Source organism: Populus euphratica, unplaced genomic scaffold (genome assembly GCF_000495115.2).
Source record: "Populus euphratica unplaced genomic scaffold, PopEup_1.0 scaffold19.1, whole genome shotgun sequence".
NCBI lineage: Eukaryota > Viridiplantae > Streptophyta > Magnoliopsida > Malpighiales > Salicaceae > Populus > Populus euphratica.
The window spans coordinates 1,815,865-1,842,381 of record NW_011499853.1 but is presented as its reverse complement, the minus strand read 5'-3'; the positions used below and the strand labels follow the sequence as shown (position 1 = coordinate 1,842,381).

At 35.7% G+C, this 26,517-nt stretch overlaps 2 protein-coding genes across 2 annotated transcripts; one reads left to right on the top strand and one right to left on the bottom strand.

Moving 5' to 3' along the window:
- The first annotated feature begins 13,948 nt into the window (after positions 1–13,948).
- On the top strand, positions 13,949–20,313 carry LOC105122244 (ENTH/VHS family protein). Its single transcript, XM_011021245.1, has 11 exons — positions 13,949–14,221; positions 14,319–14,370; positions 14,810–14,889; positions 15,008–15,086; positions 15,223–15,306; positions 15,417–15,562; positions 15,654–15,899; positions 16,382–16,512; positions 17,368–17,564; positions 17,939–18,326; positions 19,744–20,313. Exons 1-11 carry the CDS (start codon positions 14,181–14,183, stop codon positions 19,968–19,970), a joined length of 1,671 nt encoding a protein of 556 aa, XP_011019547.1. The 5' UTR covers positions 13,949–14,180; the 3' UTR covers positions 19,971–20,313.
- Positions 20,314–20,724: 411 nt separating this feature from the next.
- On the bottom strand, positions 20,725–26,470 carry LOC105122243 (uncharacterized). Its single transcript, XM_011021244.1, has 10 exons — positions 26,297–26,470; positions 25,866–26,026; positions 25,639–25,770; positions 25,484–25,534; positions 24,710–24,806; positions 23,389–23,435; positions 22,185–22,401; positions 21,459–21,588; positions 21,318–21,360; positions 20,725–21,017 (listed from the first exon to the last, which is right to left on the bottom strand). Exons 1-10 carry the CDS (start codon positions 26,355–26,357, stop codon positions 20,940–20,942), a joined length of 1,017 nt encoding a protein of 338 aa, XP_011019546.1. The 5' UTR covers positions 26,358–26,470; the 3' UTR covers positions 20,725–20,939.
- Positions 26,471–26,517: the final 47 nt, after the last annotated feature.

The window sequence follows — 26,517 nt, the reverse complement described above, 5'->3', positions numbered from 1 at the left end:
TGACTGTTTTATGTTGCTTGAGATTGGAAATGACGATCTTTCAAGTCCCAGCAGCAAAGAGAAGCTAGCAAATTACCGTATTCTACTGCTACATCAATTATGAAACAAAAGTTTGAGGTGCTTCAGTCGGTTATGTTTATGCTATATGTCGGGAAAAATAGGAATAAATAATTGGATATTAATCTACTCAAATTAATTTATAATTTATAAGTTTTAATTTTTTTTACATGCAATAAAATTAGAATCAACAAATATTATACAACAATTACATAAATAATATCAAGATTTTTACGTGGAAAAACCACAAAATCATAGTTCATCTAACAACTTCTACTATCAATAAATAATAGGTTCACAACTATTACAACAATATTAAAGAAGAAATATTTGAGATAAACTCACAATACTATCAACTTTTTTTTGTTAAAATAATTAGTTTTCACACCACCAATCTCCGATTTATCCATTCAAAATAAATAGAAATATATCTAAAATCTACTGTCAAAATTTTAGCTCAATCCAATAATAAATGAGCTTGAAATCAAATAAAAAAACAGACTATTCTACTACTTTTTTTTATTATTCTCTTTTTTCTTTTTTATATTTTTTTTCAAATATATTATTCAATCTTTTACAGTGAATATTATATTTTTAATTTCAAGAAATAACTATATTGTCTTTAATAATTAATATGATGATATCACCATTACATATCAAGGGACCACACACAATACTATATAATATATATTGTGAACATGAACAAAAAAAGAATTTTATTAGACCGGCCACAATATAATAAAGAGAACACATATTTTCTAAGTAAGAAGCTAGAGGCTCACTAATTAAAAAAAATGTTTTTTCTGCCTTACAGAATTAATTGTCCAAAAATAAAGTTCCTTTTGCGTGCAAATTAGAGAAATTTATTCTTGGCATGGCAAGTCTACTGCGTCCGTAAATTAATTAATTAAAGAGAGTGAGATCAATCTCCTTTAAATGAAATTTTGTAAAGTTGTTGCAGGCCAGTCGTCAGCTTGGGGCCCAAATAAGCAGAGACCTTCTTGAGGTTCCAGGGGTTGGGCTTGAAGTGGATTCATGGATCTAAAACCACCTGGGCTGGTGTCATTGAAATTAATCGAAGCCTTCTTTCAAGCCTGTTCCTTTTGTCTAAATTTGTGATTTCCAAGACCCAAAACATTATTTTTTAAAAAAAAAAAAAACATTCAGAGGAGTTCACCATAAATTTGTAAAGTGAACTCGAATTAACTTAGATGTTTACCTTTTATTTTTTTAAAAAATTAATTTTACCTTTTAAAATTAGCTTATTAGGACTATAGCATTTCTTCTTCTTTTTTTTCCTTGTGTTATTCTGCATTGCGAGTTAAGCAAGGTTAATTTAGATTCAATTAAATTATTACTTTGAATATTTTTTATATAAAAAAATAATAATTTACCTCGCATGACACATGACACTGACAAAAAAAAAAAAATCCTAGTTGCACGTAGATTTGTCAGTAACCCGTTATGAAATGGCGGCACAAAACATTAACAACAACGTTGTCAATTAACAAAAGCCAGATAATGTTGAGAAAGTACTGTAGCACCGAAGATAAAACACTGTGAATAGATGATTTTTCCCGAGAACAAATTAACCAAGAAGCCTTCAGGGGCAAAATGCCTTTTTTCCCATAGTGCATTTGTTATTTTTAATTTTCTCAGGAGCACCACGGTCTTTTCCCTCTTTTATGAACATTAAAATATCTATATTATCCTTGAAAACAAAATTAAGATAATTTGTTTATAAGGGATTTTACGTGTTTTCAACTTTTTTTCGTAGTAAATTTACTAAACTACCATTTAAATCAACATTTATTTAAGTCTTTTTTCGGGATTTTTAGGTTTTCATTTTGTTGGCATTATATTAAGGTTGATACAAGGGTGATTTGATATTAAAAAAAAATTAAAACTGCTCAGCCGTTTACTGTAGCAATCCATAGTGAAAGGCTGAGCTAATTTTTTTCTTTTTTTTTTGTTTTTTTGTTTTTTTCATTTCTTAAGTTGTTTTTTTTTTGAGCAATTTTTCTTTTTTTTTCTTTTTTTTTTATTTTTTAATACCTTTAGCTTTTCTTTTCTTTCTTTGTTTTTTTTTTATATAATTTTTTTTGTTTAATTTAATTTAAGCTATTTTTTAATTTTTTTAATTTTTTCTTTTTTTGATGCCTTTAGCTTTTTTTTCTTTCTTTGTTTTTTTCTTTTAATAAAATTTCTTTTGTTTAATTTAATTTATTAATGTTAATATTTTTTTAATTTAGTTATTAGATTGTTATGACATTGATCCCGGATTTAATAGGTTAACTTGGTTTCACGAGTTAACTCAGATTTTTTTCTTTTTAATTAATTTTTTTCATTTATTTTAGTTTGTTAATGTTAAATTTCTTTCTATTTAGTTATCAAACTTTCATAGCACATATCTTAGGTTTCACGAGGTTAACTTGGTTTCACGGGTTAACCCAGTTAATTCTGGATTAACCCGTTTATTTTTTTTTGTTTTTGATTTTGTTAATGTTAAATATTTTTTTATTTAGTTATCATACTTTCATGATAAGGATCCCAAGTTTAACAGGTTAATCTGGTTTGATCAGTTAACCCGGAGTTCTTTTTGTTTTTTTAATTATTTTTTTTCATTTACTTTAGTTTGTTAATGTTAAATTTCTTTCTAATTAGTTATTAGACTTTCATGATATATATCCCTGGTCTGATGGGTTAACCTGATTTTATGGGTTAATCTAGTTAATTTTGGGTTAACCCGTCCATTTTTATTTGTTTTTTTTCTTTTGTTAATGTTAAATTTTTTTATTTAGTTATCAGACTTTTATGACATGGATCCCGCGTTTAACGGGTTAACCTGGTTCGACAAGGTAACCCAAAGTTTTTTTCTTTTTATTATTTTTTTTATTTAATTTGATTTGTTAATGTTAAATTTTTTTCTATTTAATTATCAGATTTTCATGACGCATATCCCGAATTTGACTGGTTAACCTGGTTTTGCAGGTTAACTAAGTTAATTCTTGGTTAACCCATCAACTTTTTTTTTTCTATTTAGCTATCAAACTTTCATGACATGAATTCCAAACATGAATCACAAGTTTGATGGGTTAACCTGATTTGAAGAGTTAACTCAGTTAATTCATATTTTCTTTTTCTTTTTCTTCATTAATTTTTTTTCTTCATGTTAGTTTTTTTCTTTGTTTTTTCTTTTTAATTAATCTATTTAATTATCATATTTTTATGACACGATCTTGCAGTCAGACCCATATTCAAGGTTCTTGAGTCATGTCAATTTAATATTATTATCAATATTATAAATATTACTCTTGGGTCAAACATTGCAGTTAGACCTAAGGTTTTTGGGCATATCTTTGAAGAAAGACCTAACACTATTAGATCTTAGTCTTTTTTATATTTTCCATGCAAGAAAAAAAAAATAACCCATAGGTATGCCTCTTTTTTTCCCCCTTTTCTTTCCCTTTTTAAGGCTTTTAGTGTGGACTGCACAATGCAGTCCACAGTAAAAAAGATGATGTCTTTAGCTTTTTTCTAGCTTTTTTATTTTTTCTTTGTTTTTTAATTTACTTTCTTAATATTGAATTTTTTCTATTTAATTATTAGACTTTTATGACACAGATCTCGGGTTTGACGGGTTAGCCGAGTTAATTTTGGGGTAACCTGTCAATTTCTTTTTCTATTTAGTTATCAAACTTTCACGACACAAATCTAATATTTAACGGATTAACCTGATTTGAAGAGTTAACCTAATTAATTCAGATTTTTTTTTCTTTTTTTTTATTAGTTATTTTCTTCATGTTGGTTTTTTATATGTTTTTTTTACTTAATCTATTTAATTATTATATTTTTATTATACAACTTTACAGCCAGACTCACATCCAAGGTTATTAGGTCTGGTATTGCAACCAAATTTACTTAAACTTGGGTTATGAAAGTTTAATATTATTATTAATATTACAAATATTATTCTTGGGTTAGATGTTGCAATCAAATCCAAGATTCTTGGATATAGTTTTGCAGAAAAATCTAACATTTTTAAATCTTAATTTTTTAAAATATTTTTTATATAAGTCATCTTACTAGTTTTACACTAATAGAAGATAATAAAAAGTAAAAAAGGCTTGCAAGTGTCAATGAGTGGGAGGACGTTGTGGTGCTTCATCGGCCTGTGTAGCATTCCTTGACGGTGAGAAAATTTATTCAATCATATTAGATTCCTCGCAGCGTCCGTTTTCTTTAGAGGCCGTGTGTTAAGGCTCTAGGCGCGGGGATGCGCCAACGAAGGCACATAGCCTAGAATTCGGCAGCGATGGACAGCGGCAGCCTTGCGTAGGCAGAAACGAATTCGGCAGACAGCGTGCAATGGTCTATGCGAGTCGTTGAGCTTGCGACTTGGCATGGACGTGGAAGCTTAGGGGATGGACCTTCTAAGTCAGCAGCTGACGCAACAGAATAGGCAGTAGGGACTGCCATGCGGATAGGCCAGAATATGGCTGTATCATTGGGGCAAAATGTGGGGAAGTGGCAGCTGAGTGGGGAAGGAAGTGCTCCACTATGTAAGCCACTAAGTTAATGGGAGAGCAAGTGCTCCACTATGCCCCGAAAATGAGAGATCATGGAGATCATGGGGAGTAAGTGCCCCATTATGGCCTGAAAAATAGGGATTATGGGTGAGCCTAGCAACTCACACTTGTCTATAAATAGGCTGCCAAGCCTCTGCTGTGTAGCATGCGATTTTGTGCATAGCACACACACTTGTATTGTGTAATCCTTTGTTGATGAGATAAATAAAGGTTGAGAGGTATTCTTGTAAACTTGTGTGCTTGCTTGTGTTTGTTCCTTATTATACGACTTGGCAATTGTGGGAACTTCGTTGGGTGAGCGAAACACATAGTCGTAGGAAACACGAGCGAAAAGGGGAGGCAAGGCTGAGTTTAGTTGGGACTAGACTGCCGCATTGGGTTGAATTGTGTTGCGAAAAATTTAACCCCGTGACAATTGGTATCAGAGCACGGTTGATTTTAACGTGCAGCAGAAGTCATGGAAAGTATTCGGGAACGGTTGATGCGTCTTGAAACCTTGATAGGGTTGAATGAGGAAGAAGACGAGGAACGTTCCATCATGGATCGCTTGAAGGATGCTATGGAATGCGCTGAAAGGGCTGAGAGCTTGTACATCTCTCTTGCGGCAGAATCAAGTGAAAGATTGGAAGCTGCCGAAGAGGCGATTGCTCTTCTGAAAAGGGCCGTGCGAAACACTCCTATTGGGGTAAGTACATCGAAGCCTAAGTTGCCTGAACCGAAGTCTTTTGGTGGGGCAAGAAGTTCCAAAGAACTTGAGAATTTCTTATGGGACATGGAGCAATACTTTAGTGTTGCTAAGATCGGCGTGGCTGAACAAGTAGATCTTACCGTGATGTACCTCACGGGTGATGCGAAACTTTGGTGGCGGACGAGAACCAAAGATGACTTAAGTGCTGGACGTCCAAAGATTGAGACATGGGATCGTCTCAAGCAGGAGCTAAAGGAGCAATTCCTTCCCAATAATGCGTCGTGGATGGCACGGGAGGAATTGAAAAGGCTCAAACATGAAAGGTCAGTTCGCGAATATGTTAAATCTTTCAGTTCTTTAATTCTCGACATCGAGAATATGTCTGAGGAGGACAGGCTGTTCAACTTCATGTCTGGGTTGCAAACTTGGGCGCAAGCGGAACTAAGACGACAGAACGTGAAGGATCTGTCCTCCGTTATTGCTGCTGCGGACAGTTTGGTTGATTTCAAATCAACTACTAGAGAGGGCTATACATCCGCCTCCTTCAAGGCTAAGGGAAGGAACAAGGAGGATAAGATGAAGAAGAAATTCGGTGGGGGTGCATCGAAGGCTACTGCCGCAGAGAAGGGCAAGGCCAAGTTTATGGGTGCACAAGGTAAGAGTCCGAAACCGAACTTTAGTTGCTTCATTTGTGATGGACCTCACTTTGCGAGGGAATGCCCGAAGCGAGAGAAGTTGAATGCTATCCGGGCTGGGGGTAGCGATGAGGATGAGGGGGTAGTTACGCATGTCAATCCCATGCGTGTGATAAACTGCCTGGTAGCAGAATCGGGGGATGCGGCTGCCGAAACTTGCCCTGTCGAGGAAGACTTGGCGAGGATTGATACATTGCGGAAGGGAAAGTCAGGGGCTACGGACAACCTGATGTATGTGGGGATTGGGATAAACGGCAAAAACGTGAATGCTATGCTGGATTCAGGAGTAACCCACACGTTTGTGGCAGATCGGCTGGTGAAGGAACTTGGCTTGCGGCTGAGTGATAGCCATACATCCATGAAGGCAGTAAACTCGAAGGCACAGAGAATTGCTGGGATGTCTTATGATGTGCCGATAATACTGGATCAGTGGAGAGGTAAGCATGATGTGTTGGTCGTAAATCTTGACGATTACGATATTATTCTTGGTCTAGATTTCTTACGAAAAGCCAAGATAGTTTTGATGCCATATCTCAATGGAGTCATGATTGCAAGTGAGGGATGCCCATGTTTCGTCCCATGTTGCAATATCACAGCTGTGAAAGCGGTGAAAGGGGGGAAGAGCTTGGTTTCGGCAATTGCTCTTGACAAAGCATTGCGGAAGGGAGGGGAAGTGTTTCTTGCGACAATAGTTGATGAGAAGGCAGACTATTGTGGGGAGGTGCCAAACGAAATTGCTAGCATGCTGCAGCAATTCGAAGATGTGATGCCGCCTCAGCTACCGAAGAAACTCCCACCTAGGAGAAACATCGACCATCGAATTAAGTTGGTGCCGGGGACAAAGCCACCATCTCAAGCCCCTTATCGAATGTCGCCAATGGAATTGGCAGAACTGAGGAAACAATTGGAAGAGCTGATTGACTCGGGATTTATCCGCCCTTCCAAGGCTCCATATGGTGCTCCGGTGCTGTTTCAAAAGAAGGCGGATGGAAGCCTTCGCATGTGTGTGGACTACCGAGCACTCAATAAGGTAACAATCAAAAACAAATATCCTGTCCCTTTAATTCAGGATTTGATGGATAGATTGTGCGGAGCCTCTATCTTCACGAAATTGGACTTGCGGTCGGGGTATTGGCAAGTGCGGGTTGCTGATGGGGATGAGCATAAAACTACTTGTGTGACGAGGTATGGCTCATACGAGTTTCTAGTTATGCCATTTGGCCTAACAAATGCTCCAGCAACATTTTGTAATCTAATGAATGATGTGCTATATGATTTCTTAGATAATTTTGTTGTAGTCTACTTAGATGACATTGTAATCTATAGTAGAAGCATTGAAGAACATGTAACTCATCTCTCTAAAGTCTTAAGTAGATTGAGAGAACATGAATTGTATGTAAAGAGGGAAAAGTGTGAGTTTGCAAGAGATGAAATTATGTTCTTAGGCCATTTAATTGGCGAAGGACAGGTGAAGATGGATCCACGGAAGATTCAAGCCATCGTTGAATGGACAACACCGAAATCAGTCCCGGAATTGAGGTCATTTTTGGGGCTTGCAAACTACTACAGACGATTCATTGAGGGCTATAGCAAGAAAACAACTCCTCTCTCGGATCTTCTGAAGAAGAATCGGAGTTGGGAATGGACGATTGACTGCCAACTAGCTTTTGAGAAGCTGAAAACAGCGGTAGCGTCAGCTCCAGTTTTGGGACTGCCTGATTTTGAGAAGCCATTTGAAGTGCATACGGATGCTTCGGACAGGGCCATTGGGGGAGTGCTAGTACAAGAGGGACATCCAGTTGCTTTTGAGAGTCGGAAGCTAACTGATGCGGAACAGAATTACTCGACGCATGAGAAAAAGATGACGGCAGTGGTGCACTGCCTAGGCATATGGAGAGTATATCTGTTGGGGCCAAAATTTGTGGTCAAGACTGATAATGTGGCAAACACATTTTTCAGGACACAGAAGAAATTGTCACAGAGACAGGCTCGGTGGCAGGAATTCTTGGCCGAATATGACTTTGTATGGGAGCACAAACCGGGGAGCCATAATCAGGTTGCGGATGCACTCAGCAGACGCGAGGTAATTGCTACTGTTCTTGCTATTGTTCAGGTGGAGTCGGACATGCTGGGACGACTTCGTCTAGCTGCTGGGGAAGATGCAGCGTACAAGAAAATGGTTGAGCTTGTACGAGAAGGGACAATACGGAGGTATTGGCTGGAACAAGACCTACTCTATGCAAAGGGGGGTCGAATCTTTGTGCCAAAGGGGGAGCTGCGAAAACACTTAATGACGGAGACTCATGATCCGCAATGGGCAGGACATCCAGGTAGAGAAAGGATGGTTGCTCTCTTGTCGCAGACTTATTATTGGCCGAAGATGGAAGACGATGTAGAACTTTACGTCAGGACTTGTCTTGTGTGCCAACAAGACAAGACTTTGCGGCAGCGAGAAGCAGGCTTATTACAGCCGCTGCCGATTCCAGAGAAGCCTTGGGTGTCAGTTTCGATGGACTTCATTGTTGGCTTTCCAAAGGTGGATGGCATGAACACGATCATGGTTGTCGTGGACAGATTCACCAAGTATGCGGTGTTTGTAGCTGCCCCTGTGGTGTGTACAGCCGAAGTGGCCGCTGACTTATTCTACCGCAACGTGGTGAAATACTTTGGAGTACCCTCAGACATTGTAAGCGATCGCGATGTGCGATTCACGGGTAGATTCTGGACAGCATTGTTCAACATGATGGGAACAAGGCTGAAGTTTTCGACTGCCAACCATCCGCAGACTGATGGGAAGACGGAAAGGATAAATGCTTTGCTAGAGGAATATTTGAGACACTACGTGACAGCAATGCAGCGAAACTGGTTGGAGTTGCTAGATAGTGCGCAGTTTTGCTATAATCTTCAAAAATCCTCGGCAACGGAAGCAAGTCCATTTGAGCTGGTTTTGGGGGCACAACCCCAAACTCCTGCCGAGATTGCAGTGCAGATATCTGGTGGGAAGAGTCCAGCGGCATACAGATTTGCGATGGAGCGACAGGAGCTGGTTGAGTAAGCTCAAGATAGTTTGCGAAAGGCCAGGAAGCGGATGCTCAAATATGCAAATCAAAAGCGAAGGATGCTGGAATTCAGTGTGGGTGACAAGGTGTTGCTCAAGTTAACTCCTCAAATTTGGAAGAAAATTGTGGGGACGTCAAAGCACCGAGGGTTGGTGCCAAGATATGATGGGCCTTTTGAAGTCATTGAAAAGGTTGGGGCTGTTGCCTATAGATTGAAGCTGCCCGAACAGCTGAAGCTTCATCCCACTTTTCATGTAAGTTACTTACGGCCATTTTATGAAGACAATGAGGATCCTAAAAGAAGTAAGTCGCAACGAGCCCCTCCTACGATTCACAAGCAATTTGACGATGGTATCGTCAAGATTATGGATCATCGTCGACTTGGCCAACACAAAAAGAATCGGCGGACAGAATTCTTAGTGAAATGGAAGACGAATGAAGAGGTTTCGTGGGAGAAGGACACAGATTTGTGGCAATTTGAGGATCAAGTGCAAAACTACCTCACATCTATTCCGACGAGGACGTCGGACTCTTCTAGTGGGGGTGGTTTGTTAAGGCTCTAGGCGCGGGGATGCGCCAACGAAGGCACATAGCCTAGAATTCGGCAGCGATGGACAGCGGCAGCCTTGCGTAGGCAGAAACGAATTCGGCAGGCAGCGTGCAATGGTCTATGCGAGTCGTTGAGCTTGCGACTTGGCATGGACGTGGAAGCTTAGGGGATGGACCTTCTAAGTCAGCAGCTGACGCAGCAGAATAGGCAGTAGGGACTGCCATGCGGATAGGCCAGAATATGGCTGTATCATTGGGGCAAAATGTGGGGAAGTGGCAGCTGAGTGGGGAAGGAAGTGCTCCACTATGTAAGCCACTAAGTTAATGGGAGAGCAAGTGCTCCACTATGCCCCGAAAATGAGAGATCATGGAGATCATGGGGAGTAAGTGCCCCATTATGGCCTGAAAAATAGGGATTATGGGTGAGCCTAGCAACTCACACTTGTCTATAAATAGGTTGCCAAGCCTCTGCTGTGTAGCATGCGATTTTATGCATAGCACACACACTTGTATTGTGTAATCCTTTGTTGATGAGATAAATAAAGGTTGAGAGGTATTCTTGTAAACTTGTGTGCTTGCTTGTGTTTGTTCCTTATTATACGACTTGGCAATTGTGGGAACTTCGTTGGGTGAGCGAAACACATAGTCGTAGGAAACACGAGCGAAAAGGGGAGGCAAGGCTGAGTTTAGTTGGGACTAGACTGCCGCATTGGGTTGAATTGTGTTGCGAAAAATTTAACCCCGTGACACCGTGCGTATTGCTTGGTTCTCGACAAATTATAGCCTACAATATTTTCTTATTTCCTTTCCTCTTTTCGTTCTCCTCCCTCGGAACCCTCGGTGGCCATTTAAATTTTCATGATAATTCTCTTAGTTTCTCGTATTTTAGTATGAATTCTTACTTTTATGATTTGTAATTTTTGTTATTGATATTTTTATAATTTTTATTATAATTTACTTTAATTATTCAAATTTAAATTTATTTTTTTATTTTTTTATTTAGTCGTGATTCTATTTTTTTCTTACCCTTTTTATAAGCTTTTTATTTTTTTCAATTTTATCATTTAATTAATTTTTTTAATTTTTTATTGCTTTATTTTATTACTCTGTGAAATTATTTTTTTTAATTTAACCCTTCAATCTAAAATTATCCATCTTTATATTTATTTTATTTCAAATTTGATCCTTATTGTTTTATTTTTTATTTTGAATTTTTTATATAATTAAATTTTATTATTTAATATTTAATTAATTAAAAATTAAACCTCATGGTTCTTACAAATTTGGTATCTTTAATCAAATAAGTCAGATCATGAGTTTTATAAGCTGACACGGGATAACATTATTATTTTAAATATTTTTTTATCTCATCATGGTTAGGCACGCGACAAAAAAGAGATTGCGAGTTCAAGAGTTGGGAGATGAGCCTATTTTCTAAATTATGATAAATGACTTGTCTATTATCATTTTTTTTTCTAAAAACTAGGTGGTGAATGGTATGTTGCCCACTCTTTTAATAAAATAAAATAAAAACTAGGATCAGACACATATTTTTTACTTGCTATATGCGTGTTTTTTGCTTTCTTTCTTTGCACTAAAAAAAACATTTATGGGATTCACTTACTTGTTATTTTTTACATAGTTTTCAAATACTGTTATAAATTTTAATTTTAATTTTAATAATTTTTTGTTCAATTATCATGTATTATCCTTAAAATGACGAAATATTAAACTTAGGCTGAGGGGCTCTTTTTGTTTTTTTTTTTTAATTTCTTGACTATGGTGAAATGACTGAATAACCTATAAAAACAAAATTTCTTTAACTTATGCCTAAGGGCTTTTTATCTTTTCAATAATGTTTTTTTTTTTTTACAATGGGGTTTCTTTACTAGTGATTTAACAACAATAAATATTATAAAAAAAGGGTTGTTGGCATGTGGGCAATTGTTGTGCTGGACGAGCGATACATGAGGTGTTATTTAAAGTATAAATGTTGGTTTTTGGAGTGGTGTTTGAATCATCTCAATAGCCTTTTTATTTTTGGATAATGTGTGTAGCAACAAACCTTCTATTTGGTATCGATGATCTTTTATTTTTTTTCTCTCTTCCTTAATTTTCTCGCATGACCCTTGAAAGTTTTAAAACAATCCTTCAATTTATTTTTTATTTATATTTTATTTATGTTCTTTTGATTTATTATTTTTTTGTAAAGATATAACCCTTTCAACTTCTTTCTTCTTTGGTTTTTTCTTATGTCACATTTAGTCCATATTTTTTTAATTGTTTTTGTTTTACTCGAGATAGTTTTTAAAATTGAATATTTTTTATGATTTTATCCTTGTTTTTTTTTTTCCTATCAGATTTAATCCTTATTATTTTAATTATTATGTTTTTTTCTTTGGTGAAATTTTAAAATTAATATTTTTTATTTTAGCTTTTAATATTAAATTAATCAAGAATTAAACTTTTTAATTGAGTTCAATTCCAAGATTTCATGGACTGCGAGTCTAAAAGAGTAATCCACATAGAAGATTTGTTCGAGTTTGCTTCTTCATTTTATTTCTCTCTTTAAGCTTTTTTTTTTAATTCAATCATTCAACATTTATTTAATTCTTATGCAACATGTGTGGTCAACGAATATCTAGTGTGGTACCATTAAGTTTTTTCCCTTGTTATTTTCTTTATCCTTATTAATCTTCACAACTGATCTTTCAAATTTTCAAAGCAGCTGTTCAATTTTTTCTAGTCATTTTTTGTCATATTCTTTTAATTACTTTTCTTTTTATATAAAATGATTTTTAAAATTAAGTTTTTTTTTAATCTCATCATCCTTTGTTTTTCTTCCATGTGTTAAATTTGATTCCTATTCTTTTGATTACTATTTATTTTATTTAAAATAATTTTTTGTACTGTTTCATATTTTTTAAGTTTTTTTCTATCAAATTTGATTTGATTTATATATATATATATACACACCCTGATGATTTTTTAAATTAATATTTTTTTTAGTTTGATACTTTATCATTAATTTAGTTGGTAATTTAGCTTATTGACTGAGTTTAGGTCTAGAATTTTACGGATTGTAAGCTTGAGAGAATAACTAAGGTTTGGAAAATTCTTTCAAGCTCTTTTTTTTTCAAGTTCATGGTTTTGCAGTTCTATCATTTATTTAATTGAAGATTGAGCTTTATTATTATTATTATTCATTTGTTTTCCATTGGATTTTTCATTGATTTTAAAAAAGATTTAGGTTATCTCACCCTTCACACCAGATTGATTAATAATTAAGTTTTATTATTTTATTCAATTTGTTTTCAACATGATTACTTTAGTATTACAACCAGATCGTAAATTTTGCATACCGACTAAGATGAGCTTTTTTTAGACTTTTATTCAGTTGTATTTTTTATTTAATTTTGCTCAAAAGAAGGTTATCATATTCTTATTTAATTTTTGCTTCGTTATCATATAAAATCTTTCAGTATTTATTTTTGTTTTTTAAAAATAATTTTTGATTGATTGAGAATTAGTTTTTATGTTTTTTTTCATAGGGTTATATCAATTTTATGACCATGATCACGAGGTTGGTGAGTTAACTTATTTTAACTTTTTTTAAAAAAAAAGTTAACTTTTTGTTTTTCCTTTAAATTTAGCCATTTAACATGGGTTATTTGATAATTGAGTTTCTTGGTTATATTTAATTTACTTTTAATTGGGTTATTTTGATATTACAACCAAATAACATATTTGACTTGCTAATCTAATTGAGTTTTTTTAACTTTTTTTCATTGTTAATTTTTTTCTACTTTATTTATTATCATTTTATTTTTTATCAAATTAAATAATTTTATTAAATTCAATCAGATTCAAATCTTAAAATAATTTTTTTTTAGTAATGTTATTATGATCTTAGCATTTTTTTACAATGGAAAAAAAATTGGCTAGCGAACCATAAGAAAGTTTAGTTTTATTTTATTTTTTTAAAATTCAAATATTGAAGTTAATATTTAAAATAATTTTTTTTGGTACAAAATAGATCTAGAAAGTGTATCTCTAAGATCTTCATAAAAAAGACCTAGTTTTTATAGATTTGCAGGAAAAAAAAAACCTTTATCGTAAAAATATGTATAAAAGAAAGTAAAACACTTTTATTACGCATGATAAACCGAAAAATAAAAACAATTTTATTACGTTCCTCGGATAAGAGTTAATTTTTCCGAAAGTCATGGTAATTTCAAATTATGCAAGAAAAAACTATTTTTTTTTTTTAAAAAAGAAAACTAGACAATACTAATAATTTAGTATCGAGAAAAGCAAGCGATATTGGTACTCAAAACATAAGTACCAGCCTCGTTCTCTTGCCTCCTCAAAATAATAAAATCATTAAAACCACAAGAACATTCCTGCCTGATTACGCATCTCCCCTCTTCGACCAAATCCAAGATCTCACCACTTAACAATTCTCACTTACCAAATCTCTGCATTTCTCCATCCTGCAATTCGTTCAGATCCTAATCAGACGCCACCGATTTGCAGATCCATCATGGATTTCATCAAAGTCTTTGATCAAACAGTCCGCGAAATGTCAGCTTCCAATTCTCTCATTTCCATTTTTCTTGCAACTCGATCGATTATGATTCAATTCTAATGCTTTTTTTTTTCTTTCTGTTTTTGGTTGCAGAAAGAGAGAGGTCAATCTCAAGGTCTTGAAGGTTCCTGAGATCGAACAAAAGGTAATAAATATTTCGTAAATGAATTGATTATATATATATTTTTTCAAATTAAATTGATAAAATTCGATAGCAATTTGGTGCATATTAGTTTTGTATTTTGTGCAATGCTAATTTTATAAATTTTTATAGGATTGATCTTTTCTTTTTTGGTAAACATTATTGATCTATTCTGCCTTTGTGCTAATCTGACAGCATTAACTTGATTTGTGCTGCTTGAGTTTCTGATTCGATGAAATTTTTTAGCATCCATAATAATAGCACAGGCTTTTAAACATGTTTACCAATATTTTCTGTTTTGATTTAACAGTGTAGGCCTCAAAGTATTAACTATTCGAATTATGGGTGGATCTGCCGCCTGCTGGACTCTATCATAGTGATTTTGTACGTGGTTTTTCTTGTTAAGTGACGTTTTTTTTTTTATGAATTATTATCAATACAGGTGTTGGATGCCACTGATGATGCACCTTGGGGTCCACATGGCTCTGCAATGGCTGAGATCGCGCAAGCTACTAAAAAATTGTGAGTTATGGCTTGTTTTTATGTTTCTTTACTGAATTAGTTTGCTTAAGTGTATGTTGTGTTAAGGGGAGATGGGTTGATTTCGTATATTTATTTGTTTTCTTCCAATATGGTGTAGCACGGAATGTCAAATGATCATGAATGTCCTGTGGACGAGGTTAGGTGAGACGGGCAAGGATTGGCGTCTTGTTTACAAGGTAGCCCTTTTAAATTTTCTGCTTTAAAGTTTTTTATTTTGATTATAAAAGCATAAGTTTCATATATACTCCCTGACCTTGCTCTGTTACATTGCCCTTTTAAACCCTATAATTTGTTAAATCATTTTGATACCAGGCATTGACTGTCATAGAATATTTGGTGGCACATGGATCTGATCGTGCTGTTGATGACATAATAGAACACACATTCCAGATATCAGTAAGGACTATTTTCATATTCAAGTAAAATTGCCTGTTGTCTTTACAATGTTCAAAGTAAGCTTGAATATTCACTAACATTCCAGCTCCCTATTTTCTTTTTTGGTTAAGTCCCTCACAAGTTTCGAATATGTTGAGCCAAATGGAAAGGACTCAGGACTTAATGTGAGGAAGAAGGCCGAAACTATTGTATCCCTTTTGAACAATAAGGATAAAATATACGAAGTCAGAAGTAAGGCTGCTGCTAACCGTGATAAGTAAGTTCATGCTCACGAACTGATATTTTGTATTAGACTTGAGCTTCTTTCCTTTATCTTATGGGTACTAAACTGTTTGCCTTATTTTTAGGTATGTTGGTCTTTCATCTAGTGGAATATCTTATAAGTCAAGCGCAGCCTCATTTGGTAGCAGCAGCAGCAGCTTCCAAAATAGAGATCGGTATGGAGATGGCTTAAGTGGTACGGGAGATGAAGATAGCTATGATAGTTTTAAACAAGAAAAGAGTCGGAAGGATTCCTACACGAAGTCACATCGAAGGGGTATAAGTGATGATCAAGACAGCACCTTGAAAAAGGGTTCTGCAGGCTTTGGAAGGTTTCATTTTTTATCATTAGTATGCTGGAAAATCTCAGTTTATTTTCCTTATGCATGTGCGGGCATAGCTACAATTTCGTGGTCATTACTTTTATACTTATTGATTGTTTTAGTAAATTCATCATTTAAAGAGAACAATGCCCACGTTACTGCTGATATGATTATTTGGAGTGTGCTTGGCATTTCAGTCCAAAATTTTTCGTGATCCTGTGTTTTGTAATTGACCAAAACTTTCATCTTTGATGCTTTGGCTGACCATACTTCAATGCTGTCCAATCTGGATTTGCAATCCAACACTGCAATACTAAACACAACTTCAGCTTGTTGGCCATTTTCTTTTCTTCTTAGTATCATTTTCCATGAACAGCAAGCTACTCCACTACAATCTCTGCCATTTGCACAAACACAGGCACACAATATGACTTGCCTCTGTATTTTTTATGTTTTGTTATTTTGTTTATTTCAGAATATTTGTTTTGCAGCAAGGATCAAGATAATATGTCTTCTCGTGCATCAAGGTCATCTGCTAACCTAAATGCCTCTGATAAGAAAAACTCAGTTTCAAGTAATTATGATGATGATGATTTTGATCCCCGAGGAACCTCCAGCACTAGTAAGTATTCTGAATATTGTATGCGTGGTGTGGTCGTTTGCTTCATCTTAGTCAAAGATATGCTTGGGATGCATATATTTTTCAACTTTTGCTTTGTTATCCCGTGTTCTGTCTATTCAGCAACACTGAAGGGCTGTTCAAGTGTAAAATGTTTTTGTAATTGTTTTTCAAAGAGAGATGTTGCACTTCCCGGATACTTGCTCAGATCTGTTTCTGGACATGCAGAACAGAAAACATTAAATAGATGCATGCTTATTGAAACCAATAAAATCTGTGGTCATAGACTCTTGAATCAGTAACTTAAGAAACTATAAATTACCAAACTCAATCCACAAAGCAAAATGAACCTTGAAAAACCGTTGATGCTTTCTTATGAAGTGAGAATATTGTGGTTTTTTTTTGTATTTGTGAAAGAAAAAATTGAGTGAAGAAATTGGGATGAGCATGTGGCAATACTTGGATGAAGCAGTGGTTTGAATGCATAGTGTCAGAGGGCTCCAGACATTGTAGTTGTCTGATGGCCAAGAAGCCATGCCCTGTGTTCCAAGTCTTAGACAGCTATGTTTTTGTGAATGTGCAAGAAATTTACAGGCAGCAAAGTCCTCTGTGGTGTGTTGTTTCCTTTTTGTGCCTTTTAATGCTCATGTCTTTTTTAATACTGTTCAGTGGTCTGCATTTCAATTGAAACGAGTGCATCTCAATGATAATTTAGATATGAATCATTCTCCTATATTATCCAACACAAAACTTTCAATGAAATTACTACTGAAGATACCAAGTTGTTGATTCCTTCCTGTTTTCTAATATATTTGACATTATATTTTCATATATTTGATATTTTATCATCATTGACAGTGTCTGTTTCTCAAACCTCGAACCAAGTTGATTTGTTTGGAGAAAGTTTGATTGGTGATCTCATGGATGGACCTACATCTGTTACTACAGAAGCTTTAGTCATGAATGGGAATTCTGCAGAGGTTGATCTGTTTGCTGATGCAGCTTTTGTATCAGCCCCTCCCCAAGCTGGAAAGGAAGCAAGTTCACAGACTCAGGTCAGATACCTTGCTAATTTCTGGAAATGAAATGCCGTGTTTTAGTTTTTGGCTCTTGCATGCCATTTCAAATTGGATAAAGCTGTTATTTATTTGACTTTGTGTCAACCAAGAAGGATTTTGATTTACTTTGTTCCTTTTGTCTTTGAAGTATGCGTGTTGGCTTCACAAAGGTAGTTTACCTTTAGTGTAGAGCTCTGTGTCATGTTCTTGGATGACATTTGCTTCACAATTTTATTATCGAGAAGTTGGAGAATGTTTTTATTATTTGCAATTTCTTGAGGGCACGGTTATACGTGCTCAGAATTTAATGCTTTGTTGATGGATGCTTGGATATTCTGTGGTGATAAATTTTGTTGTGACTTGTTTTGCAGACAAAGGTCGATCTGTTCACTTCCCAACCTGCCAACCCTTCTGCAGTTCCTTCTACATTTGACTTCTTTTCTAGTGATGAACCAGTCGCACAACCCGGGATCAAGACTCCAAAATCTGATCCTCCAAATACTAATGTCTTTGACCCATTTGCTGCAGTTCCAATGAACAATTTCGATGGATCTGATCTTTTTGGTGTATTCACTTCTAGTTCTAACCCAGCTTCTTCAGAACCAACTCAAAGTCCTATTAAAGATGGCAGCCTTAACAATTTGGATGGGAACTCTTTGGCAAGCTCCAATCCTCCACAGAAGGAGGGTTTCCAGGTGAAGTCTGGAATATGGGCAGATTCGCTTAGCCGTGGACTGATTGATCTTAATATATCTGCTCGTAAGCATATCTTTCTTGGTTACTATTGTTTCCTTTCAGAAACGTTCTCCATATACATGCTATATATGTGATCTACCTCAATTAAATTGTTTTTATTTTATGCATGAATTCATGGAGCAAGTTAGATTTTATTTATTTATTTACGACACCACTAAGAATAGGTTCTCAAGAGTGGAGTCTTGTTTGATCACACAGATAGAGATGACCAAAACTGGTTGTAAGAGATTTGGATGGTTGCAGAATATATGGACGTGCTGTAATTTCTCCTTGAAATATTACATTGAAAATTTTATTTCAACTTCACAGATGTTTGATGCAAGTCATGATAACTTTTTCAATTTTATCCAAACTACCTCCCTTTTTCCCACCCTTAAACAAACAACACGGACAAAGAACAGGATGCTCAATTGTTAAAAGAGGCTTGAATACTGAGTTCCTTTTATTTCCATATGTCATCTTTGAACTTTAAAAAAATATAAACCATGATATTATGCAAAAGGAACACGAATGCTCTTGGTGTGGGACAATAATACGATGCAAAATCCCTTTGATGGATTTTAATTGCTATATTTTATACATCTAACAGAACTTGAGCTCATCAGTCTCATGTGTGATGTCTTAACATTCTGCACGCATACCATTTGAATGTAGAATCATGGACAGAATGGTTTAGTTGGGAGTGTGATTTTGGATTGTTATGGTCGTATGGAAATCTTTGTTATCGCTGGCTCCTAGTGACTGCTAGAACTAGGCAATTTTTTTAGGCTCACATGCAGGTGGCAGAGAACTGGATCACGTGCTTCCTTATTGGTGCTTATCCATGTGGTTTATGCTGGATGCTTTTTCCCACAAATGTGGAATCGGTTTGTTTTGCTTCATTATCTGCATGTATACCAAATATGCAGGGCTTTTCATGTGTTTTAATATGCATTCTCTGCTCCAATTTTCTTCTGTAATGAAATTCTAGCAAGGCTTTTCCCCACAAATATGGAATTGGTTTGTTTTGCATCATTATGTGCATATATACCTAATATGCAGGGCTTTTCATGTGTTTTGATATGCATACACTACAATTTTCTTCTCTAATGAAATTCTAGCAAGGGATGTGGGTAGAGAGTAATGTGGTTACTTTAATAATGCTTCAAAGTAAACTGTTACAATGTTATGATTTTGTTGGTGGAGGAACAATCATGCCATGGAGTGGTCTTCTTTTTAAATTTTCTGGAAAAAAGTATTGTCTTGAAAGTACGCTCTTTGTTTGCATTCTACCATTTTTGTCTAGGGTTCTGGAGATGAGCTTTGATTCCACATTCTTGTCTGGTGTTTCTCTGTGCGAGTGTCTGCAATTATTCTTTAACATTGTACTTCTTGCTTTGAGGCTCAGTCAGAATTGTCTTGCCACTTGAACTCCTTGCAGCCAAGAAGGTGTCTCTTGTAGATGTTGGTGTCGTGGGTGATCTTACTGATGGGTTAGATGAAAGGGAAAAGGGACCTCCAACTTCATTCTATATGGGAAGAGCAATGGGCATGGGATCTGGCCTTGGTAAATCCGGGTTAACGGCTTCACCGCCACAAGCAACTGGCGGAGATGATTTCTTCTCAAGCCTTGGTGGCCAACAATACCACTTTGGTAATTTTAAGTAAATTCTGTCAAGTGGCCTTTATCGCCCATTAGGTCCGCATATTCTTTTGCCCGTTTGGTAACAATATTTCAAGTGCGGCCGTATTGGTGTGCTCACTCTTGTTCACAATTCCAAGAGAACAACACCGTGTTCTGATTCTGCATCGATCTTGACAAGGTTTTTACTAGATTACTTGTTTCAAAGAGATTGCAAAATTGTCTTTATTAAGTCCTCCTGCATTGTGGGGGCAATGTTGCTTGTAGTTAAGAGATGCAGTTTTTCGTGATCTCTTTTCGCTGCCTGTGTGAGAGCAAACCATTTCAATATTCAAACCTGGAGTTTACTGTATGCTATTTTTCTGAATTTGCATCAAGGCCAATAATAGATGTAATGCATCAAGAACAAGAAAAAAGGAACGGAAAAAATACAGAGGGAGCTAGATCTGAAACTTGAAAGGTAGCCTCTTGATCACCATTCATTCTACAAAACCGTAGAGAATGTTTCTTTGAAGCCTGCGTCCAGCAACAGGCACCCATAGAAGCTGTTTTTATGAAGAACTGGAGTATGAGAATGTTAGGAGCTCTGCCATTCACAATGCACGAGGACCCATGGTCTAGGGGTTCTTATAGTTTAGCCTTCCTAAAAAATTCGCTCTCTGCATTAGATTCAACGCAGAGAAATAACTGGATATAACATCCTATTTCTATCCTTTTGCATTTACAATTAAACAAACACTTTAGGGTGCAAATTGGCGAGAAAGCGGCTGGTGATTGTCATCCTTGAATTGCCAACCAAGTCATATTTTTGGAATTATTAGCATTTGAGATTGCCTCCAAAATGCAAAGATAGATGCTGATAAGTGTACGAAACCAGCAGGCACTCAACAAGTTAGTATTAGGAAGGCATGACATCAGAAGTTTAGGCAGGCAAATTCTCTCGCAAACTTGCTATTATTACATTTAAGTTGAACGGGTATGAAACATGAAGCTCCCTAGTAAATATCCACCATTTTCCCCTTCAGCATGGCTTCTGCTTTCCTCACCTGTTTCACTGGTCCTATTATGAATGCCTACAAGAAAATAAATGACATTTACACGCGAGGATGACAACAAATAAATACAAGTAAATCTTGAACAAAGGCAGTGTGGGTTATCTTCCATGGCTTTATCTTGTGAGTCTCTAATAATGTCATTTTTCTTGAGATGATCAAAATACAAGAAGGTTCCCCCGCTTTCTATGCTGGTTGAATACGGAAATCTCAAAGCAGATTTCATTTTGCATCGACTTGAATTCTAAGATGGCTAGATTTTGACCAAGGCTAAGGTTATCACCTGGCAGCTAGTTATCATCATTAATTAGATAGACTTACCTTGTCAGGTGGACCCTTAGCACCTCCAAAGAAAATTTCCGCACTGCAAAAGGATGCACATGCTCAGATTAAAGAACAAGAAAACCAAATTGATGATATGGATTGCAAAAGAATATGAGGGGAGGGAGAAGAGAGACATACTTGCAAGATTGCTTTATTGACAAAATGGAAGCTCCTCGTCTTCCAATAACACGTCCCATCTTTCCCGGGGGAACATCAAGAACATAAAGGATTTCCTCCTCGGGGGCATTGTCCTCAATGGTGAGGTTATCTATAAAGAGAAGGCACAACTAGATCAGTATTCAATTTAGTGAAGCATTTTTGTTACCTTCCTTCACGAAGCCCATCCAAAATAGGTCATGCTAAACAAGAAGTCAAACAATGTCCAGCTATTCCGTTTGATTGCTTGTTACTTGCTAGTAAGCTATATTTCTTTATACACTCTTATTTTAGGGTGGGTGCATGCATTCATAGTTGGCGTGCTGAAGGCTAGCTTACACACAACTCCTCCTTATCCAAAATCTAGACCCACATGCATGCACTGCACTTGAACTTAATATCATTTCAAATCTTTAGATTGTTAGTGACATTATCTTGCGGAAAATAACAAACTTTCTCAATTGGAAATCCCTTCCCATAGTTTCCAACAATGAAACCCAATAGTTAAAGCCAATACAATGTAGTGCAAAACTATCCAATTTGGAGTGTTTGGCACCTCTTTTATCTTTAATTTATCTTTTATCCATATTGGATGTATATTAAAAACAACATAGCATACAAACCAATTCCACAGAGTTGGTAACATGATTCCAGGAAGATTGGGAAACAAGAAGTAGCGTAGAATGATAGGTTGATAAAACATAAAACCTGGAATAGGAGGGATATCGGGCCAATCAGCATAATTATTCTCATTAATGCAGAAACATCGAGAATACAATGCTCCACGAACAGCAAGATACCATAATGATCTTTCGTTCAGCTTTTCCATCATCTTATAATAGATGCAGAGAAGAAAACGAACATCATCTGCAGCTGCACGGATCATCATTTCAGAAAATGGCCTGTATGTCCAGAACATAGGATCCTGAAAGTAATAGAAAGATACAATAATGTCAGGAAGTACTAGCTGTAAGAAAATGCACATGGTGTTGCCACAAAGGGGGTGTGCAGTAGCTGAACAAATTTCTCTTGAGCTCTTAGAGAAGATGCAAGTGCAAATAAACACAAACAGCGTCAAAATCATAAAAAGAGATCCTCACAACCCTGGTTCTTGTAGTTTATCCAAATCAATAATTGATTACCTCTATTATATCAGAATGTCTTTAAACTTTTAAAAAATGATCACTCAATTGTTCAGAAAATATCATTCCAAAGAGCATTGCACATCAGTGATCAAAAGGGTCTTTCCAGGACAAATGCACTTGATTGAACATTGTTTAAATGTACACAAAAATATTAGAGTGCAAGAGCTTGAATAAAATTTTTGAAGTACAAACACCATTGGTTATCTTGTTATAAGTCCGCTGAGGTATATTTCCTTTTTAATATTCATGGGATAAAACATAAGTATGGAGACTCTAGAAAGCACTACTTAAGGTCGCTGGTTTGATCTCATAGCTTGTGGCATTGCCTCTACTATATCTTCAACCAATGATTAGAAAAGAGACACTACACTTGCCAGTAAAATTTAACATGGCAAGGGACTAACTCTCTTGTAAGTCTCAGAAGTTAAAGAAGTCCTTGTCTAAACGCTGAATGCCACACGCCAGCACATCACGAAACTCTAAATTGCACAACAGAAGCATCCGTCACCAATCTAGCAACAGAAGGATAGCATCTTAGGAGTGCAAACTTGAGAGGCAAATGTGTTCAAAAGTCAAAGACAGAGTGAAAGCAAATGTTACTGGCTAGTGCCACTACTTTATCTTCCCAAAGAGCCAAAATGTTTTTTTTTTTTTTGGAATCAAAACCAAGGCATTAGAGAATAGCTTTTTCAATATAGCTCTCTCCCCTTTACTCGAAGAGAGAGAGAGAGAGAGAGAGAGAGAGAGAGTCAGATGCTTAAACTAACCTGTCGGAGGAGAACACGAACCTCTTCCTTCTCCAGATAAGATACACCTGCATTCAAATCCACAAAATATAAAACTCAGAAATACAACGAATGATGCAGGAAGTCAATTTTGTTGCCAACTAGATACCACAAAGTATGTCCAGTCAAAAGCAAAAGGCAAGCCAATGAGAATAAGAGCAGATAAGTATTCTTGTTTTCAAAAAAAAAAGAAGGAGAACAATATTAGTAGTTATTGCAAATAATAACCAAGAAAATCTTTACTCTGGGTTGAAGGTTTATGATGTAACCAAGAACAAAGAAGCTTCTGTTCAGGAATTTATTATATAGTAATTATGGCTTATTTGGGAACTAGAATACCATGAGGAGTTTTCTATTAGTTATGTATTTTGTTTTCCTATCCAAATTGCTATTTCCATTTAGTTTAGTGACATTAGGGCTTTTCGTGCCTGAGCACTTCCTCTCTATTCAAGTGCTATTTTCTTCTTGTTTTTCTTCCTTTTCTTGTACTGCTTTCTCACTAAAGTAACCTCGGTCAGAAACCTTTTTTCTTTCTTTTTTATAAATTCATTCCCAAAATCTAGCCACGAATCCTTTGTGGGACACAAATCCAGAGTTGTCCCACATCAGTTTAGAATAACAAGTCCAATCAGAACATTCAAATGCTGCTCTCGTACGAATCTACTTTCAATTAAAGAAGAAAAGCCAGTGGCACAAACTGGTAGGAAATGCTGGAGTAGTTGAAAAAGGTTGCAGTGTTTATCAATTTTCCTACAAAGTGCTAATCACAAGTAAAAATAAGGTCATTCAATGCTACTGCATTTCCTATCGAACAAACAATACATAGACCAGGAAGCTAAATGCTCTTATGATGCAGACTTTAAAAGAGAAGAGAAGGGAAATATAGGAAAGAAAAAAATTGTCCCTACAGAAGTCAGAAGCCTCCTTGTAGTAAGAATCATGTCTAGAAGCTACTTCTCAATCCAAAAAAAAAAAATTTAACCCCATCAGTTCATTGCAACGTGATTCCAATTGAGTGCTAAAGATTTCATAAGACTTGTTTCCCAACCTCTTTTTTTGTTATTAAAGAGGGACAACAGAGAGTAGCTTTCAAGATGCACCCACCAGCATAATTAAACTATAGGCATTAATGCAACACTAGTCCTTTAACAGAAGAAAGACAGGACATGATGTCAAGACATTGGAGTTATCATCCATTTGTTATATCAAAAACTTTTAGCAAGTATGGAATATATTCACAAAACAATCAAGCTATATGACCTGAAACGGATAATACAAATGGATACTGCAGAATATATAGTACCACAATAGCGTGGATCTGCAAGGAGGCCAACAAATGATATATAGTCCCCTGGCAATCTAGTCCGTCCTTCTTGCTCCTCTATCAGAGAATAAGCAATCTACTAGCAAAACGACAAATATGTATTAAAATTAAAATGACAGCTCCAGATTAATAATTCTCTATGCCAATATAAGCAATTACCACAACGATAGTGAATGCTCAAATCTGATCTCGAAAACTAAAAGAAAGATGTAGCAGTATCAATTATAATTGATCTTTGCTAAAAGCAACTAATAGAGCTTATGATGCAGACCTAAAGCTGATCATACATCAAAGTGTAAATCAAATATAAATGGTTATGAACTTAAGATTCAGAATAATGTCCTCGCAATAGTCTACTTTGTTTATTTTTTAAGTGTAACTCTCAAGCCCTCATGAGCACCATATTCATACAGTCTTCACCAAAGAGGTTCTAGATTAACCCCACAGTTAACTTAGTGTGCATCCAACTTGGCAAATGGCAACCCCCCCGGCTCCCAAAAAGAGCAGTTTAAATGTGCATTACAATAGAGATAAAGAGCACAGAATATGCTCTTGCCAGGTCAATTCAGTAAGACTCATTAACAGTCTACCACTAGTCTGTAGATAATTTGAAAAATTAACAATATCAATTAAACAGAAAAACCTTATCCTCATTGCTTACTGACGATGCTTGAAGAACATGTACTATTGTACATAAAAGATCATTAAAAAAATTCCCAAATAGAATACCAGTTCCACCTATTAGTTACTCACCTGGGTATCAACAACATTGTGCAACTTGATGCCAAATTGAAAATATAATGCCTACAAAATAAAATTGATTTTTAACTACATTGATAGAAGTCTGGTACTAGTGCACATCATAAAAAGCTAATACCATCTAGAATCAAGCAAGTTCAACTAGAAACCTCGCTATCCCTTTTGCAGTCGTGAATAACTTTTGTGATGTAGCTCGACTCGAGTGCAGGCTTACATGCTTTGATAAGTGGCTCTCCACCCTTAATGGCATCAACCAAGTAGATAGCATCCGGGAATGCAAGCTGCCAAAACCAATGACAAAAAAACAATGCAGCATCAAAATTATAAAATTATACTTTCTATTACGCGCACAGAACAACACTAAACTATAGCTGACCTGCATAATACAGAGAGCTCCATGACGACAGAGATTAACACCCTCACAGTCAAAACCAATGATCAATTGCTTTGCGGCAGAAGGGTTAAGGAACTCGACCGGAAGTTGAGAAGGTTCGGTGACAACATGGATCGGAACATCATGATCTAGTGGTTTATCACCTGCTTTCCATAAAACAAAACGCATGAATTTTATTTGAACATAGAAATTTCAAAACCAGTAACTTAGAATAATTTGCATTAAGATTTAACTAAACCTGTAATTAATCAATAACAGTTAGTTAAAATGTAAGATGAATACCTGATATAAAATTACATAAAGCATAATTTAATTTTGATCACGTATAACTTATACAGTCACAATCACAAAGGTTAATCTATGGATTGATTGTGGTTAAAAATATGGTAAAAGAGAGAGAGAGAAGGAATTACCAGGGTCGGAAGGGAAAGGCACGCGAGTCTGATGAGAAGAGGAAGAAGAAGAAGAAGCCATGCGATTGAACCATCAAGTTCAATTTCCCTTTTCCCCTTCCTTTCTTAAAATAATACTCCAGAACCTGCCCTGCCTTTCCCTGGTCTCGCTTTTAATTTTTTTTTTTGGTTGGAAATGGAAAAAAGGAAAGCAATTGATTCTGGTTCGAAAGCGAATCCAA

Excerpts from the sequence above, each read along its gene's own strand:
- LOC105122243 (XM_011021244.1), bottom strand. The coding sequence starts at position 26,357 with ATGGCTTCTTCTTCTTCTTCCTCTTCTCATCAGACTCGCGTGCCTTTC. Across the intron at positions 23,436-24,709 it reads TGCAGATCCACGCTATTGTG|GTGTATCTTATCTGGAGAAG; the intron begins GTACTATATATT and ends ATTTGAATGCAG. Across the intron at positions 21,361-21,458 it reads TCAATAAAGCAATCTTGCAA|TGCGGAAATTTTCTTTGGAG; the intron begins GTATGTCTCTCT and ends ATCCTTTTGCAG.
- LOC105122244 (XM_011021245.1), top strand. The coding sequence starts at position 14,181 with ATGGATTTCATCAAAGTCTTTGATCAAACAGTCCGCGAAAT. Across the intron at positions 14,371-14,809 it reads TTCCTGAGATCGAACAAAAG|GTGTTGGATGCCACTGATGA; the intron begins GTAATAAATATT and ends TTATCAATACAG. Across the intron at positions 14,890-15,007 it reads GCGCAAGCTACTAAAAAATT|CACGGAATGTCAAATGATCA; the intron begins GTGAGTTATGGC and ends AATATGGTGTAG.